Raw genomic sequence first — 16416 nt, forward strand, 5'->3', positions numbered from 1 at the left:
TATTTGGTCTACTTAAATAAGCAATATCCTCACAGAAAAATGGATACAGCATGACCTAGATAAGTGAAGAGCGAGATCGATCAAGAACTGGCTTAACTGCTGTGCTCAAAGGGTTGAGATCAGCACAAAGTCCAGCTGGAAGACAGTTGCTACTGGAGTAACTCAAATATTGATACCTATTGCCAGTACTGTTCAACATCTTCATCAGCAGCTGACATTGTGGGACAGAGCACACCTGCAGCAAGTTTGTTGGTGATACAAAACTGGGAGGAGTGGTTGATGCACCACAGGGTTTTGCTGACTGTGAGAGTGGCATCGAGTGGTTGTAGGAATGGGCCAACTCTGTGGTCTCACAAGGTTAAACACTGGGATGTGTGAAGTCCTGCACCTGAGAGGAATAACCCTGTGCACCAGCACAGGTTGGGGACCGACAGGCTGGAGAGCAGCCTGACAGAGAAGGACAAGGTCCTGATAGATGACAAGTTGCCCATAAGCCACCAGTGTGGCTTTGTGGCAAAGTAAGGCAGCAGCCTCCTGGACTGGATGAGGAAGAGCAATGCCAGCAGGTTGAGAGGTGGTTCTTTCCCTCTGCTCATCACGGGTGAGACAGATCTGAGTATCATGTCCAGTTCTGGGTTCACCAGTACAAGACAGACATTGGCATACTGGAGCAAGCCCAGCAAAGGGCCCCAAAAATGATCAAGGGAACAGAACATCACTTACAGGAGAGTCTGAGAACATAGAATTGTTCACCCTGGAGAAAAAAAGAAGGGGGGAGGGAAGCAGAGGAAGGGAGGGAGAAGAATTTTATCAGTGTGTACAAATACCTGATGAGAGGGCGTAAAGATGTAGCCACACTCACAGAAGCACTGAGGCTGGAAAGGACTCTGTGGTATCATTTAGTCCAATCCCCCTGCTCAACCACAGTCACCTAGAGCAACCTGCCCAGGATTGTATACTGGTTGCCTGTAGACAACCTGTGCCAGTACTCAGCCACCCGCACAGTATAAAAGTTTTTCTGTTACATTCTGACAGAATTTCACAAGTTTTAATTTGTGTCCATTCCCTCCTGTCTCATCCCTGCTGAGAAGAGTCTGGCTCTATCATGTTCATTCCCTTCCATCAGATGTTCATACACATTGGTGAGATACTCCTAGACCTTCCTCTTCTCCAGGATGACCAGTCTCAGCTTTCTCAGCCTTTGCACACAGGAGACACTCCAGTCCTTTCATGATCTTTGGCTGTGTGATGGATTCACTCCAGTGAACCCTTCTTGTACTGGGGAGCCCAGAACTGGACACAGTACTCCAGACACAGCCTCAGTAGTGCTGAGGAGAAGGATCACCTCCCTCAACCTGCTGGCGATGCTCTTCCTGGTACAGCCCAGGACACTGTTGGCTTTTTTTTCACCATGAGGCTGCATTGCTGGCTCACAGCCAGCTTCTTGTTTGCCAGAATCCCAAGGTCCTTCTCAGCAAAGCTGCTTTCTAGCTGGTCAGCCCCAGTATGGACCAGTGGTTAGGGTTATTCTCCCCCAAACGCAGGATTACTCTCAGAGACATTCATTGACAGAACAGGAGGTAAAGGGTACAAATTGAAATAAAAGAAATTCCTTTTAAACATAAGACAACACTTTCTTACTGCAAGAGTGGTCAAGAGGATCCACTTAAATTTGAGAAGAAACTTCTCTTCAGTGAGGGTAACAGACACTGGAACAGGCTGCCCAGGAAGGTTGTGGAGTCTTCTACTCTGGAGACATTCAAAACCCACCTGGACACCTTCCTGTGTAACCTCATCTGGGTGTTCCTGCTCTGGTAGGGGGATTGGACTGGATGATCTTTCAAGGTCCCTTGACATTCTGTGATTCTGTGAAATAGTATTAGTGAGTGGTCTCCAGAGAGATTGTGGAGTGTCCACCACTGGAAATACACAGCGTCTGATAGTCATGGGCAACCAGCTCTAGTTGACCTTACTTTGAGCAGCAGCATCACACTAGGTCCCTTCCAACCTCAACTAGTGTACAGTTCTAAGGTTCAATGGGTGCACAAGCAAGTGTGAAAACAAGATCTTAATTACTTTGCATTACAGTAAATGAAGTTGAAGAAATCAACAAAAATCAAGACTGCCTCTTGCACATAATTTTTTAGTATTTAACAAAAATCCTGATTTATAACTCCTTATTTATTCAGTTTTGTGCATGTAATGTTAGATATAAAATTTCATTTTTCTTCTCCACAATATATAAAATTATAACCTTCTTCAGTAACTGCAGAAATGGTGTAGGCATCACCAATATTATTCCTTGAAGTACTACTCTTTACTACTACTGTATACTCAGCATTCTGAGAATAGTTATATTTTTAATATCTGGTACATAACATGGTTGACCAAAAAATAACACTTATAGTTAATCTTAAATTTACAATCCTCATACTAACTAATCAGGGAAAAAAGCATTTAAATTACATTAAAAGCACAGTATTAAAATTCAGCAACCAATCCAATCACAAAGACTTTAAAGCACTAGAATGAAATACTACTATATAGTTTGAACCTACCTTTCTGCAGTAATTTAACCTCTCCATTTTCTTTCTTGATTTCATTCATTATTTTGTGCTTCTTCTTCTCTTTTTGCTTCTTTTCCCTTTCTTTAATTTTGTCTTTGATTTGAGCTGAAATGCAAATATTTTACGATTAAGTAGGAATGGAAAACAAACTGTTGCATGCACGTTTCATATTACTCTTCTGTAAGCTCTATTAAGAGGATAAAAGGAGTTACAAGGAAATCCCAGTACTTATAATATGCTTTTCATGCTAATATTTATCTCTTGCATAATCCAGCATAACCTTATTGAACTCAGACAAGTTTTGTTTCTCTTATGTCAGAACTGCGTGCAATGACTCAGCATGTTAACTACATACGATTAACAATTTCTGCTTACTCCTACTACCCTTTGCTCTTATTTTGCATCTGAAATCAGCTTTTATTTCTTGAAATTCTAATTACAGGCATGAGAGAAGAAATAGGGAAAAAGAGTAGGGCTTGTATTTTCCTGGGTGCACACACACACTGAACAGCTCACGTAACTTCAAGGTTTTTACAGGTAGCTTGGAATGGTGACTTAATTTGACAGCTGGAAAAATCTTTTACATGAAGTTCACAGGCTGCACTAATGCATTAATAGCAGTTAGATGTAATTAATAGAGACACATGAAATGTGCTGTGTTTGCACAGCAGATGCACTGGCACTTCCCTTGCTTACCTACAATCAGCAACAGCTGACCTGAGCAGTCTCATTATGCATTTACTTTCTTGTCAAGTCACTCCAGGTTTTTAAATCATTGTTTTGCATACAAAAGCAGAGCCTTTAGGTATGCTTTCTACATGTAAAATACGAGACCCAGAGGAATTTGTTATTTCAAGAAGTGATCTTCCCAAGCTGAGTTTAGATTTACTCTTGAGGCCAGGCATTTAGAGAAGTCAGAGGTAACCAGGCTTAGACACAGCACAGCCAGCATTTCATACCCAGTTTCTTGGCCTGAAGCCAAGTACCTGCTCCAAGAGTTTACTGAGCTCTTTAACCTCCGCAGGGAAATAGGAAATCTGATTTCAAGCTTCTATATAACGTTGTGCTTCAGAATGCTATCTCAATAATACAGCTGAAAGACAATCCTGATGTTTTATTTATGGTATTTGCATTAGAAACCCCACATGGAAGCAACAAGAAATCCAATTACTTTTCCTCAAGCATTTACATAAAATATACACAGCAGATATCTTCATTACTAACAAATAAAAATACTCATCTGAATCAAACCAAAGAAAGCCTTCAATTCTAGAAGCCAATATAGAGTGTACCATAATTGACTATTTATGAAGCATGTTAATAGTTAAACAAAAGGCGCAAAGGGTTAACAGTAATCCACATAGATTAAATACTGTAACAATGACTCCACAACATTCACATCTTTCCTTTTAGAAGTTTTCTAGTAAGGCTACAGAACTTGAACCCTAGTAGTTGTTAGGGTAAAGAGTGTATTTTGGGAAGGGCCTAGGAGAGAAAATAAAAACCAAAAGAGATGGCAATTGAGATATATCTGTTTTCTATCCAGAGATCCAGATAAGCAGTGGGGAGAGAACAGAAACTATGCTGGCAAAAACCAGTAAAGGAATAAGGTAGGTGTGCTTAACACCGTCTGGAAGTTTTAGTTCTAACCATCAGACGCAGTCCCATTTAAGAACGGCCCTCTAAGGGTTCAGTGACAAGGGATGACAAAGCAGATTCATCTGTGTAGCAGACCATGGAATCCAAACAAGTTTTCCTAGGCAACACAAACCTGTACTTTCCAGGAAGAGGTTAAGCAGACATGGATCCTCTTCTCCAGCCTGCTTCTCCCCCAAAAGAAACCCACCAATTGTAAATTCCCTGCAACTTAAGAGTTTGGAGTAGGAAATAAATTATACAACAGGAGTTTTAAGTAACACTCTGAAAGGAGACACTCACTCGGCAAGCAGGCAGTAACACTAGGCTTGACTTGTAACCTGCACTGAATGTTCAACTCAGCCAGGATTGTAATTATCATGGGAAAACCTAGATCTTATCTCGACATTTGCATACTGTTAAGAGGCACACTTGACTTTTGCTATCACTTACGAAGCAAAGAAAGATTGAACAGCATATATAAATGCTGAGCCTTGTTGAAAGAGGACGAGAGAACGACTGAAAGAGTCCTTTATTGCAGGTTTATGAATAGCCAATGAATCCTCCAATTCTGTCAGAAGCAACACATAAGGACAGAGAACAAACTGAAACCTTCTAAAGAGCCTCGAGTTTATTTCACATCTAGAAAGCAACTGGCAGAGTCAATGGTTAGACCTTCCAGACAAAAGAAACAATGGAAGCATCCTGGGACCTCCTCCAGCAACAGCCACAAGCAAATCATACCTGAAGGGATTGCAAATAAAATGTAAACGCGGCTGAGGAAGGTTTGAAATAAATTAAACTATTTCCCTTGTAGAAATCACAGTACAATAACAAAACCAGTGTACAGCCAGAGGCAAATAGAGAACAGGTGAGAATCCCAACTTAAATGCACACATTCTCAAGTTTCCTCCCTCAAAGCCCACAGAATAAATAAGCAATAGATGGTAGCATTCTCCTTAAAAAAGCATAAATAAATACTAAAATAAAAACAAAACATTCTATCGTTTAAAAAAAAAAAGTCAAAATTAGAGTAATTCCACGGATTAACACTTGGTCTTCATTACTGTCTGGCAGAACTCAGTTTTCAAATCAAATTCTGCAAATTGTTCTCCTCAGTCATAGATACTCCATTTCAGAGCTGTCAGTGTAATGCAGAGATAAAAAACAAGCAAATTATTTTAAGATTGAGTGTACCACAAAAATCTATTGCAACTTAGCTATGCTGGCTCTGCAACATCAGTACATTTAGAAGCATCAAATAGTCATTATAGTCAATAAAAGTGATTAAAATATGTCTATGGCACAGATATGTAACAAGAAAAGGCAAGTGCAATTCTCCAAGTACAGTCTCCATATTAACTGCTGCCACCATATGATGCTGCCCCATAAGGCTCATACAGTTCAACACAAGCAAGAGCTCTTGGGGATTTTCCAAAATGCCACAGACCAGTATCTCTCCAAGTGTCTTCTCTAATATAAGGTATCAATCCCCTCCAGCCATACATAATTTCAGTCCAAATCTCACTTTCTCAACCAAGAAACATGAAAATTTTTCACAAAAATCCTGCTTTAAAACAAATGCCTCCAATATTATGCAATTTAAAATCTACATGTTGCAGAATAAACAACCAGTAAGTGAGGCTGACAAGGGAAAAAAAGGCAGAATTTGCTCTGTTGAATACGTTAAGAAAACTTGGAACCCTCTTGTACAGCTTTTTTTTGAAGTTTACTAGTGGCAGCTACTACTGATCCAAAACCTTAGTTTTCCACTGCATTTGTAGGGCAACAGCATCTCAAAGCAGTAAAAGGTAGAGAGATGTTTATATTAATTTTCCATGTCCACAGATCATTCTGCAATTAGCTTTCACCAATACTACTTCTAGCAAATTAAGGAGGAAAAAAAAAGTAGCTTGAGCTGGAACAGCGAAGAGAATTAAATAAATCACCAGGGAAATAATGTAACCCAAATGGTCAGGACATGAGCACCACGAACCAACAGCTATTACCTCTGTGTGTCACAGCATTGCAATTGCCACTGGAATAGTTTTGGTTTTCACAATGATGAAAAACTGAAGCTTCAGAAAAGCAATTAACAAATTTAATTTTCATATGCTAATGCGAAGATAATTTGAGTTCAAAGTAAGGTGAAGGGGTAATTTGACTCAACCAGGGAAGACAAGTTTTAATAAAAAAGGTCTTCATTCTAAAACAAACAGCATATACGGACGTACCAGTGACTAGAAGCTAAAGTCTGACATACCTAAGCACATAAATTATCACATTACAGGTGGGGTTTGTTTGTTTGTTTGGTAAACAAAGGCACATGTTAGTCACAGGAACAATTTACCAAATAGTTGTGGTCAACTATTGGAACTTTTTCCACAAGAGTGTGGGTATTTTGTTTTGGTGTGTGACTGTTTGGTTGGTGGTAGGTTGGGTGGGGAATTTTTTTTAAAGTTCTAGTCTAAATAAAAGGTTAACTTAAAAAATAAAAAAGCAATAGGCACAGCATATGTTCTGCAGGAAATCAACAACATTTACAATACCCCTCTCAAAATTCAGCAACATTATACAATATTTTAAAGTGAAGCTACCTAGGCATATTTACATTTCAATAACTATTTTTCCATTTTAGCAGGTATTTTAAAATAGCATTCCAGCAATATAAGCTTCAGTTCAAGCTCAGTTATTTGCTCTCTCCCTTTTAACAAAGTTGTTCTGGTAAAGGATAATCAAAAGACTAGCCAGGTACTGAATATTAGGATTTATCTAACTTTTTACCTGTTTGCTGTTTTGGTTTGGTTTGGCTTTTTGGGGATAGCTTTTTTATTTCTATTATTGGATCAAAACAGACAAAAAATATCCTCTTATGTTTGGTCTAGCAAAACTTAAAAGCTGGTATCTTGATTCTTCCAGTGAGAGACAGTCTATCACAATGCCATGAATCACAACTGAAAAGATAGGAAAGATACTTAATAGCCGTACAAGATACTAACATAGTGCAACAAAAATATCTCTGGGAAAATACCGGTTCCTGTACTAGAGGTTTAAATTAACACCTTGGCCAGAACACAGCTGGGTGGCTGATGTCTCCATTTCCACTTATCACCACACTGTACCGAAGCAGCCAACAGCCACTTCTCCTCAGCCCAACACTGCTGCTGCAACAACTTCCTTGTGAAATTCAACACTAAGTCACTGGTCCTCAAAATATTATCGTTCATTTGATGAATTTTAGCAACTAGCTCCAAAGAGCAGATTATATATTCAGGTCTCTCCACACTAATCCATATTTCCTTTTTTTTTTTTTTCTTTTTACTACATTAGGGACAATTATGACTAAAATATAGTAATCATTACAGACAAACTTTTCATACATTCAAATATTATTGTAGCATAGTAACCCTTAGAGTCTTCTCACATCATTACTCATCGTCCTATGTGCTCTTCCTGCACACACACCATCTTCTTATTCATCTACATACCTCTAAGTACACTAAAATTAAAAGCCAAAAGTTTGAAGTAATTTGTATCCCAAAGTAAAGACAGAAGAACCCTGGATCTTTCCATGAAGTTTTTCCCCAATCAAAATGCTCTTTTGTTTTATATACTTTTGACAGAGAAATACACTACTCAGGAAATAACTGGTCACAGACAAAACAGAGCTTGTAAATTCCTCCTACTAGGATTTAAAAATCCAGAAACAGTGGGATCAGCTACAGAAGGTCCAAGTAAGTGTCAGCCTTGCTCCTCAGCTTTCAAGCTCTACTGCCTGAAGAGGAGTCTCTATTGTTATACAGCTATTTTTTACTCTACTAACTAAGGAAATGCCATATGTAAACTTTTTAAAATACAGAGTTCTGTAGGAATAATTTTCCCTGTTTGGAGGAAATACAACACCCAAGGAATAAAGAGATTTCTAGGTGTCTCATTCAAGTTCACAAAATGAGTGTCACTATAAAATCCATGTTGTTTGATTTTAATGTCATAGAAACAGGATACTCATGAACAGAATGTAGCAACAAAGTTTATTTTTTAAAGTGCTATGTACAGACAGGAAGAATTCCATTAGGAAGAAGTGTTCCACTTCACTTTCCTAAATAGCACCTGAAGAGTGTTTTCACTTTACCATGAATTCACATGATCAACTGTATTATTCAGAGTGATATGCATACTTCCTCCTCAAACCCAAAATCAGGGGAGACCTCCTTGTTCTCTACAACTACCTGAAAGGGGGTTGTAGCATGGAGGGGGTTGGTCTCTTCTCCCAAGTAAGAAGTGATAGGACAAGAGGAAATGGCCTCAAGTTGCGCCAGGGAAGGTGCATATTGGATATTAAGAAAAAATTCTTCACGGAAAGGGTTGTCAGGCATTGGAACAGGCTGCCCAGGGAAGTGGTGGAGTCACCATCCCTGGAGGTGTTTAAAAGATGTGTAGATGAGGTTCTTAGGGACATTGTTTAGTGACAGTTAGGTTATGGCTGGACTCTATGATTTTGAGGATGTCTTCCAACCAAAATGATTCTATGATTCTATCCTGCTTTATCTGGATGTTGGGTTAAATATATAAATAAAATAAATGGAATAGGCAGTGTCTGTGTAAGGTAAACAGCCATTTACAACTACAGGCTATAGAAAAAGTTCTCCATTTCCTAATTACATAGATAACTTCTCATAACTATTGAAGTGATTTCATAAGTAGTAAATAAAAGAACACAAATTCAGAGACCCCACCATTCAGATTTCAGAAATTTAACCAGACCTTTGCCTCTATTGCAAGCTTTCTAAAGACAAAAAAGGAAATTGAGTGCATAGAGAACAAGTGGGAAATGCCCACTTGTAGTGGATTATGTGCAACGTGGTCACTGTCACATTGTGAAATTGGCACCTTGAAGCTGATGCAGGAACTCAAGCAAACTTACTTCAGCAGAGAAAGAGCCAAGCTTTACAGCTCTGTCAGATGCCAAAAGCTGCAGCTGCTTTGCATCAGTTTTCCAGATGGTAACCCACATTAGTAGTCAGTCATAGATTACGTTCGAAGTATTCCGCCCCTCTCTCCTCCTTTTGATTTAAGGGTTGTCACTGCACATCAGGCAAAATATTTACAAACTACTGCTAACGGACACCATCAATATGGTTAACACCAACAGAATTGTAACTGAAGGGAAGGGGGAGGAGGAGGGGAGGACAACAACATCAGTCACTGTTCCTTCCTTCAGCACTCTCCTCTCTTTATACAAACACCCATAAAAATAAAACCTCAAGAAGCCGTGTTTATCTGGTTATGCAGATACGTGAAGTACGTTTACCACCACTATGTTAACGGTTTTGACACCTGCATTTTTATTAAGTCATACAAGGTACAGTGGAGAGCAGGCTTCCTGATTTAATGAACATTAAAAAAAACCAAACCAGTATTTCTGACACAAAAAAAAACCAAACGCAAAACACAACCACTACCACCCACAGTAGCTTTCTCCTTCCAATAACCAGGAATATTTGGCTGACATCCAATTCAGTAATTAAAGTTTAAAAATCAACATAAGACTGAAGAAATCCCCTTACCAATCAAGAACATTTCCCCAAGCCCTCCAGTGACTGGGAAGGAAGACAGATCCCTTTCAGAATCTAAACATTTCCAAGAAATTTAGATCTAATCTTTGCATTTCTAAAGATGACCTTCTACATGCAGAACTGAGTGAGCCAAGTTTAAACTCAAGCACTGAGGAGTTGCATCAGCAATCGGCAGTGGAGACCGTGACAGCTGCAAACAAGGCCTCTACAAGAGGTTTCAGATCTGATGTTCCAGCCTACTGATCTTGTTTCAACTAAGGAAAATTATTTATTATTCTACAACCAGAGTAAGTTTCTGCTGTGTAAATTAGAGGCCAGCTCTGTGTGTAAGGTACAAGAGGGGCTTTGTTTATTCTCCAGCTTAAAAAAATGAAATATTTTGTTCTGTCTAGCAAAGCTTCACCATTATTTCATATAAATTAGAAGGGAACAGGGTCCCACAGGAGAAAGGTACACTCCTCCAAATTCATCTCAACATTGGACACTCACTTTAATGTCATTATCAGCTCTCAAAACTAAATTGCATATAAATTTCCAACAAGAAATGAGAAGTCCCTATTGCTCTTGTACACCACAATTAAAACTCCAAACACTTTCCAGACATTGCTGGTTACAGTGGGGTATCTAAATAGAAATATATTAAGCAATTCAGAAGAGAGTGATCAAGAGGTCTCACAAGCATGAAAACGACTGCCGAATTTAAGGAGTTTGGCAGGGGGGAGTGGGAAGTGAGTCAAGCTACACAGTAAAAAAAAAAAAGAGGTAAATAGAAGTAAGCAGAAGAATGAAATGTTTAGCAGAAAAAAAAGACAACCTCACTAGCAAGATGTGTTCCCAGCTCTAAAGAAGGGGAAAAAAAGATCCAAAACTTCCTCCAACCTACTTCAGCACATCAGACTATAAAATGAGCGTCTCACCAGATGCAAACGAAAGCCATGAAGTGCAATTACTTAAAACCTTAAAACCCAGAACTCAAAGCAACAAAGTTAGCAGAACAATCACTGGTAAATGCCCACCTGAAATCTAATCTACTCTTCAAAGACAGCAGGAGAAAGAAAGGGGATAAAATAGCAAAGCCCAAAAAAATAGACTAGAAGTAAAAACAAGATCTACAGTAGTACCATATTCAGCTTTCTTGCTCATACGGGGAACTCCCGTCTGCAAGTTAAAAATACCATTCTCATTTTGTAGTTGCTTGCACACTATGGTGATCTTATCAGCAAATAGATCACTGAAAAAAAAAATGAGGGAAAGGGAAATTGTACACAGAAATTTTAAAAATAAATAAATAAATAAATAAATAAATAAATAAATAAGATTATTCATGTATCTGGATCACACCTTGCAGCAAGTCTATGGACCAAAACAAAAACTTCAGGCAGGCGTCATCTGATGGAATAGGGAGTGGCTGAGCTGAGCTTTGCACTGCTGAGAAAACAATTTCAACTATGAAGTGCTAGAGCAGAGTTATCAGTTAAATGACTAACTGAATCAGTACGGTCACAACCTGGAACAGTAATCGTTTCCGTCAGATTCACACCATGTTTTAAAACATAAATAGTTACACAACTTTTAGTTCCACTATCAGAATGTACTTGACAAGTGAAATTTAAGCTTATTTTAAACAGCCTAAACCTTGGATCTGCAGGATAAATCATGCATACAGCAAAATGGTCTTCCAGGTTCTCTGCATGCTACAACTGCATTCATTTAATTGAAACACATGCTGTAAGGCCTGGTTATGACTCTGCAAGTTAAAGGTCTTACCAATGAATTAAAAGACCAGAGAAATCTGTAAATGAAGTCTTGTACAAGGAAGAAAATACAAAAATTTTAAAGGGCATTAAACACATCACCCATCTTGGCTATAACCAAGCTTAACATATTCCTATAACTTAAGAAAGAAAGGTGCCTCAAAACCAGGCAAATCAGTATTGCAAGCAAAGGACACACATCAGCTCCTATAATCAGCTCTTCTGAATGGTAAGTGAAAAAAATTCTCACCATTTCCTCCTCAGTGTCAACATCTCTTATTATCATCACAGTAATTAAACTAGAATTAGGTAAATGGTATTAGTAGTATTCAAAGTCCTATGACTACAGTTTTCCAAGTCCAGATCTCCCAGTCATTCACTCTGCACCACTGCACACTCCGATTCACTGCAATCCCGTGAGACAAATCTTGCCATTTTTCTCCCAGCCCCTCTAGCTGCTGCATTCCTCAGTTTCTCCCGTACTAAGGTCTGCACAGGCCCTTCTTTCCTCCCTCTCTCCCTCACTGGTTAAAGCTTTCTCTCCTAGCATCACAACTGCTGTATGCAGCAGAGTTATGCACAGCTCACTAATTAGAAATGTGACTCCTCCCAGTTCACAGTCACTGGAACCCTTATCAGTACGAAGTTCAATCGGGAATTCCACTCCATTCCATGTACCCACATGCAATGCATCTCTACTTCAGCTGCCAAGAGAAGGATGGAGTTTTTCCATCTTCAGAAAGTCAAAAAACCCCAAAACAAAACAGGGAAATCTCACCTGTCCCACCTGCTTATCTTTTTATATTTTGCCTCTTTTAGGGACTTCTGCACCTCTAGCCTCCTTATCTGCACAAATTTCTTTATAGCAGGTGCAATAAATACCGATATATGTATCAGTTCTGATCGCTACGAAAGAAAAAGAAGCAATATTGTCAATTCAATGTTGCTGTTAATTTTCCATAGCATCAAAACCAAAATCTTTGTCTAACTGCAGACTCCAGGAAAAGGAGACTGCATTTGTCTGCATCAGGTTGATTTTTAGAAAGTACTACCAGCTGCACATATGACAGCTTCTATGAACTCATCACACCTACAGGCACATATTATTCCTGCTTTCCCCCCCATATATTCTGCATGTGCAAGCCTCCGGGTTTGTTTTTTTTTTTTATTATATAAAACTCTCTGAATTCACTCTGATGTCGTATTTGTAGGCTGCCTAAATTTTTCAGTCCCCTTCTATCTTACCCTTCCTCTAACCTTCCTTGCTCTTTTTTTCAGCACCTACACATTTTTTGCCCCCAAACAAGATCAGAATCACCTCCCTTTGACACAGCTTTTGCATGCTATTTCCTCCCTGCTTCACGTCAGTATCTCCAATTCACTCATTCCATATCCACTGCTGCAACCAGAATCCCTCCAGCATCTATTTCTAGTCTACGCCATTGCCCAGCAATCCCAATGCACAAGTTCTGCCTCTTCCACCCTCCCACCCCAATATATCATTCTTAGTTTTCCTCTGTACTTAAGATTCTGCATGCCCCCCCGACATTCTTTTCTCCCTGCATCATAACTGCTTTCCTCCTTTCCTCTCTGAAAAGTAAATTATTCACAGGATTAACAGCACAAAAATGTCCTTTAATCTACGGTCAAATACAGAACCACTTTTAAAAGGCTGACTGCTCTCAGTGGAAGACTCAGAGCATCCCTCACTTTCTCACAGGCTTCTCTGCAAAAACATACAGTTTAACAAACATTAAGTTTTTCATTTATATGGGAAACTACGTCACAAAATTTCACTTACAGAAACCACTTCCTCTAAACAGAAATCTGGAGACTCAGATGCCATACAGGTACCATTTACCTTGGAAAACATTATTTGTTGCCTGTACTTAGGTTTTCAAGAAATAAATGAAAGAAAGGTTAAAAGATCTGTTCTGAGCAAACAACAATGAAAATGCCAAGTACCTGTGCCTGCCAGCATATAAATTCTGAGAAAATATCCTTTCCAGATACGAGGTGCAGAATCTCCTCTTTAAAAAACAAATAACTGCTTCCAGGAGGGTTCAATTAGCAATTGTTCAGTTGACACCATCTCTGTCAACATTTCTTTTACCAATGTGCAAAAATAATTTCATCCTGTTATCATAATACTGTTCTCTGAGATTTATTAACATTATTGTGTAACCCTGGTAGGAGACTATGACAACCTGAGTGAATAGGGTTATTATTTCCATAGCTTTGCTCGAAAGACTTTGGAGGAGTTTCTTAGCAGCTATCCTTGAAAACAAGAAGGCTTCGCCAATACATAACATGTACTGAGTATTACTTCTGAAGACTTCTCCTAAGTCATCTTTTGGACAGGAACAAGAAAAAAGACCGTAGTATGAAATACCTGAAAGCACTGAAATGGCGTACTTAAAGTCCACTTGTACACCAGCTATTGAGATTCCAAAAACAAAAAGATGCATGCAACATGCTGACCAAAAAGAACAAGTCATTTAAAAAAAAAAAAAATTAAAGGTAAGCGAATCAGAGACTAAGATACTAGCGGAAAAGGAAATAAGGCAGCCAGACAACATAATCAATAGACAAAAAGTCATACTGATATTAATAACTGTCCTCTAAAAGCTTGGCTCATTTCATAAATACAGATATAGATCACAAAGTTACCTAAGCCTACACAACAGCTATAATTTATCTTTCCTTTGAAAGAAAGAAAATGTAGTGAATGTTTTAAGTTCTTCATATTTCGATGTAAATGCAAAAGCATCAACATCTGTTTTAAGGTCACTGCAGACTGGCGAAGCCTACACCAGAAATAAAAGCATGTATTCTTGTATTGTCTTCATATATTCTTACATTGTCTTTTACTTTCCAAGCATCTCCTGTTGATCACAGTCAGCAAGAATCTAAACAAGAATCTAGCCTAATATCTTGTTTTACCTGGTATGGCCATTTTTGTCCAGCCCCACCAATAAACTAGCCCAGAACTCCTCCCTTTCTCCTGAAGGCCTCGAGCATTTCTTGGAATATTTTAGCCTAGTTATCTTCAGGAAATAAAGCAAACCTGAAGCAACAACTAAATGAGATGTTGAAAGTCTAAGTATTTAAATTTGAACTGCATGCTCTCTAGTACTCCATGACTTCGCTTGTAAAAACTAACAGCAACGACAGAAATTCAGTTGTGTTCGCAGATCTCTAGTAAATTACTAGGCACCCATATTTCCCTAATAGGTAAGAAAACCTAAGGCCTCTGGCAGCTTCGAGCTGACGCCATCGTCAACTCCACACCCCCTTTTTTGACAGGATTGACGGCAGACCAAGCCGCCGCTGCCTTCTCCACCAGCGCACGCAGCGCCAGCGGCCTCCGGGCAGGGTCCGGCGGGCCGGGCCGGGCCGAGCGGGGCGGCGGGGGCAGCAGGTGGGGCCCCCGTGAACCGCGGTGACCCGGGGCCGGCGGTGACCCGGGGCCGGCGGCCATTCTAACGGCTCGACCCGCGCTTCACGACCATTTCCTGCTCCCTCACGGCAGCCCCGAGCACCTTCCCGCACAGCACCGCGCAGCTGCCCCCTCCAGACCTCCTCCCGCCTCCCCTCAGCCCGCGGGCACCGAGCGACCCCCCGCGGGCCGCGCTCGGCCCCAGCGCCCGCCCTCACCTTTCGGCAGCAGCAGCTTCACCTCCCCGTTCTCCTCCCGGCCTGCCGCGCTCAGGCCCCCGCCGCCATCTCCCACTGCCGCCACCACGGGCAGCGCCCCGTGCTTCCTCCTCTCCTTGTCCCGCTTCTCCTTGGGCCTCTTCGGCTTGGCGCTCCCGCCGCCGCCCGCCCCGCCGCCGCCGCCCGCCTCGACCGCCAGAGCCAGGCGGTGCCGGTGGTGGCGGTGCTGGTGCTGCTGGAAGGAGGAGGAGGGGGAGGCGGACGACGGCAGCAAAACGGCGGGCGACAGCAGCTTCCGGGACAGCTGAGCAGGGAAGGCGAAGCCGCCGGCGCTGCCGGAGGGGAGCGCGGGGAAGCCCCACGCCGCGGGGCTGCTGTAGGTCGGCACGACCGCTGGCATCGGCAGCGACTGCTTGCCGCTCCCGCCACCGCCGCCCCCTTCACCGTTAACGCGCTTGGTGCCCTTCAGGCTCCTCTCGTCAGCTCCCTTCATCTTCTTGGCGGCTGGCTGGGACCCACGGGAAGCCTTCGCGTCCGGGGCCGGCCTGGTGCCGAACGGCTCCTGCTCGGGCGACGCCGCGCCACGAACCGAGCCCGACAGCTCCGCCATTTTGGGCTCCTGCTTCTATTTACTCTCGGCTCGCCTCAACCGACAGAACCGGGAGGGGCGGGGTGGCGCCCCTGCCTCGCCCAATGGGCAGGGGAGACATCGGAGAGACAGCAGGATTGACCAATCGCAGGGCGAATAAGGGGCGGGTTGTCAGAGGATTGGGGGCGGCGGGCTCGGCTGAGTGCGCAGTCGGAGAGCGGGGGCGAGAGGAGGGGGCGCCGCTGTCCGGGCGGGCGCAGCCGCTTGGGGCGGGGAGGCGGTGCTGGGCCGGATGGGGCTGGGCCGGGCTGGGGCCCGGCGGGTGTGGCAGGGAGCGGGGGCAGGGCAAGCAGTCACCCCGAGCGATAGCGGGCGGGGTCAGGCCGCCGCAGCCGGAGAGGGAGGCCTCGGCCCGAGGGGCCGCTTCCCCGGGCGCCGGGTGGTCCGGCCGCGGCTGGTTGCGTCGGGTCCTGGAGGCGCTAGCGAGCCGGGAGCCGCTTTTTCTTGTAATTCTTCAGCGCTGGGGCTTCCCCGCTGCCGCCTGGCGCCGCGGAGGCGGCCGAGGGGTCCCTGCGGCCCCGCGGGCTGTTCCCTGAGAAGGGTTTTTGTTCAGAAACGAAAGTTGTGAATGGCGCCTT

At 42.2% G+C, this 16416-nt stretch overlaps 1 protein-coding gene across 3 annotated transcripts in view; it reads right to left on the bottom strand.

The window, feature by feature from the left end:
• The window catches only part of RSBN1L (round spermatid basic protein 1 like), a 50106-nt gene extending 34147 nt beyond the window's left edge, over positions 1–15959 (bottom strand). For 2 of the 3 annotated variants that reach the window (XM_080340470.1, XM_080340469.1), the window contains exons 1-2: positions 15190–15959; positions 2559–2672 (exon numbers count right to left, since the gene is read on the bottom strand). In XM_080340470.1, the coding sequence (XP_080196596.1) occupies positions 2559–2672; positions 15190–15799 (724 nt within the window). In that variant the 5' untranslated portion in view covers positions 15800–15959. Of the gene's footprint in view, positions 1–2558; positions 2673–9769; positions 9787–15189 lie in introns of those variants that run through there. The other variant, XM_080340471.1, reaches the window with a different exon arrangement.
• Positions 15960–16416: the final 457 nt, after the last annotated feature.

This window comes from Nesoenas mayeri, assembly GCF_963082525.1.
Source record: "Nesoenas mayeri genome assembly, chromosome: 1".
Taxonomy (NCBI): domain Eukaryota; kingdom Metazoa; phylum Chordata; class Aves; order Columbiformes; family Columbidae; genus Nesoenas; species Nesoenas mayeri.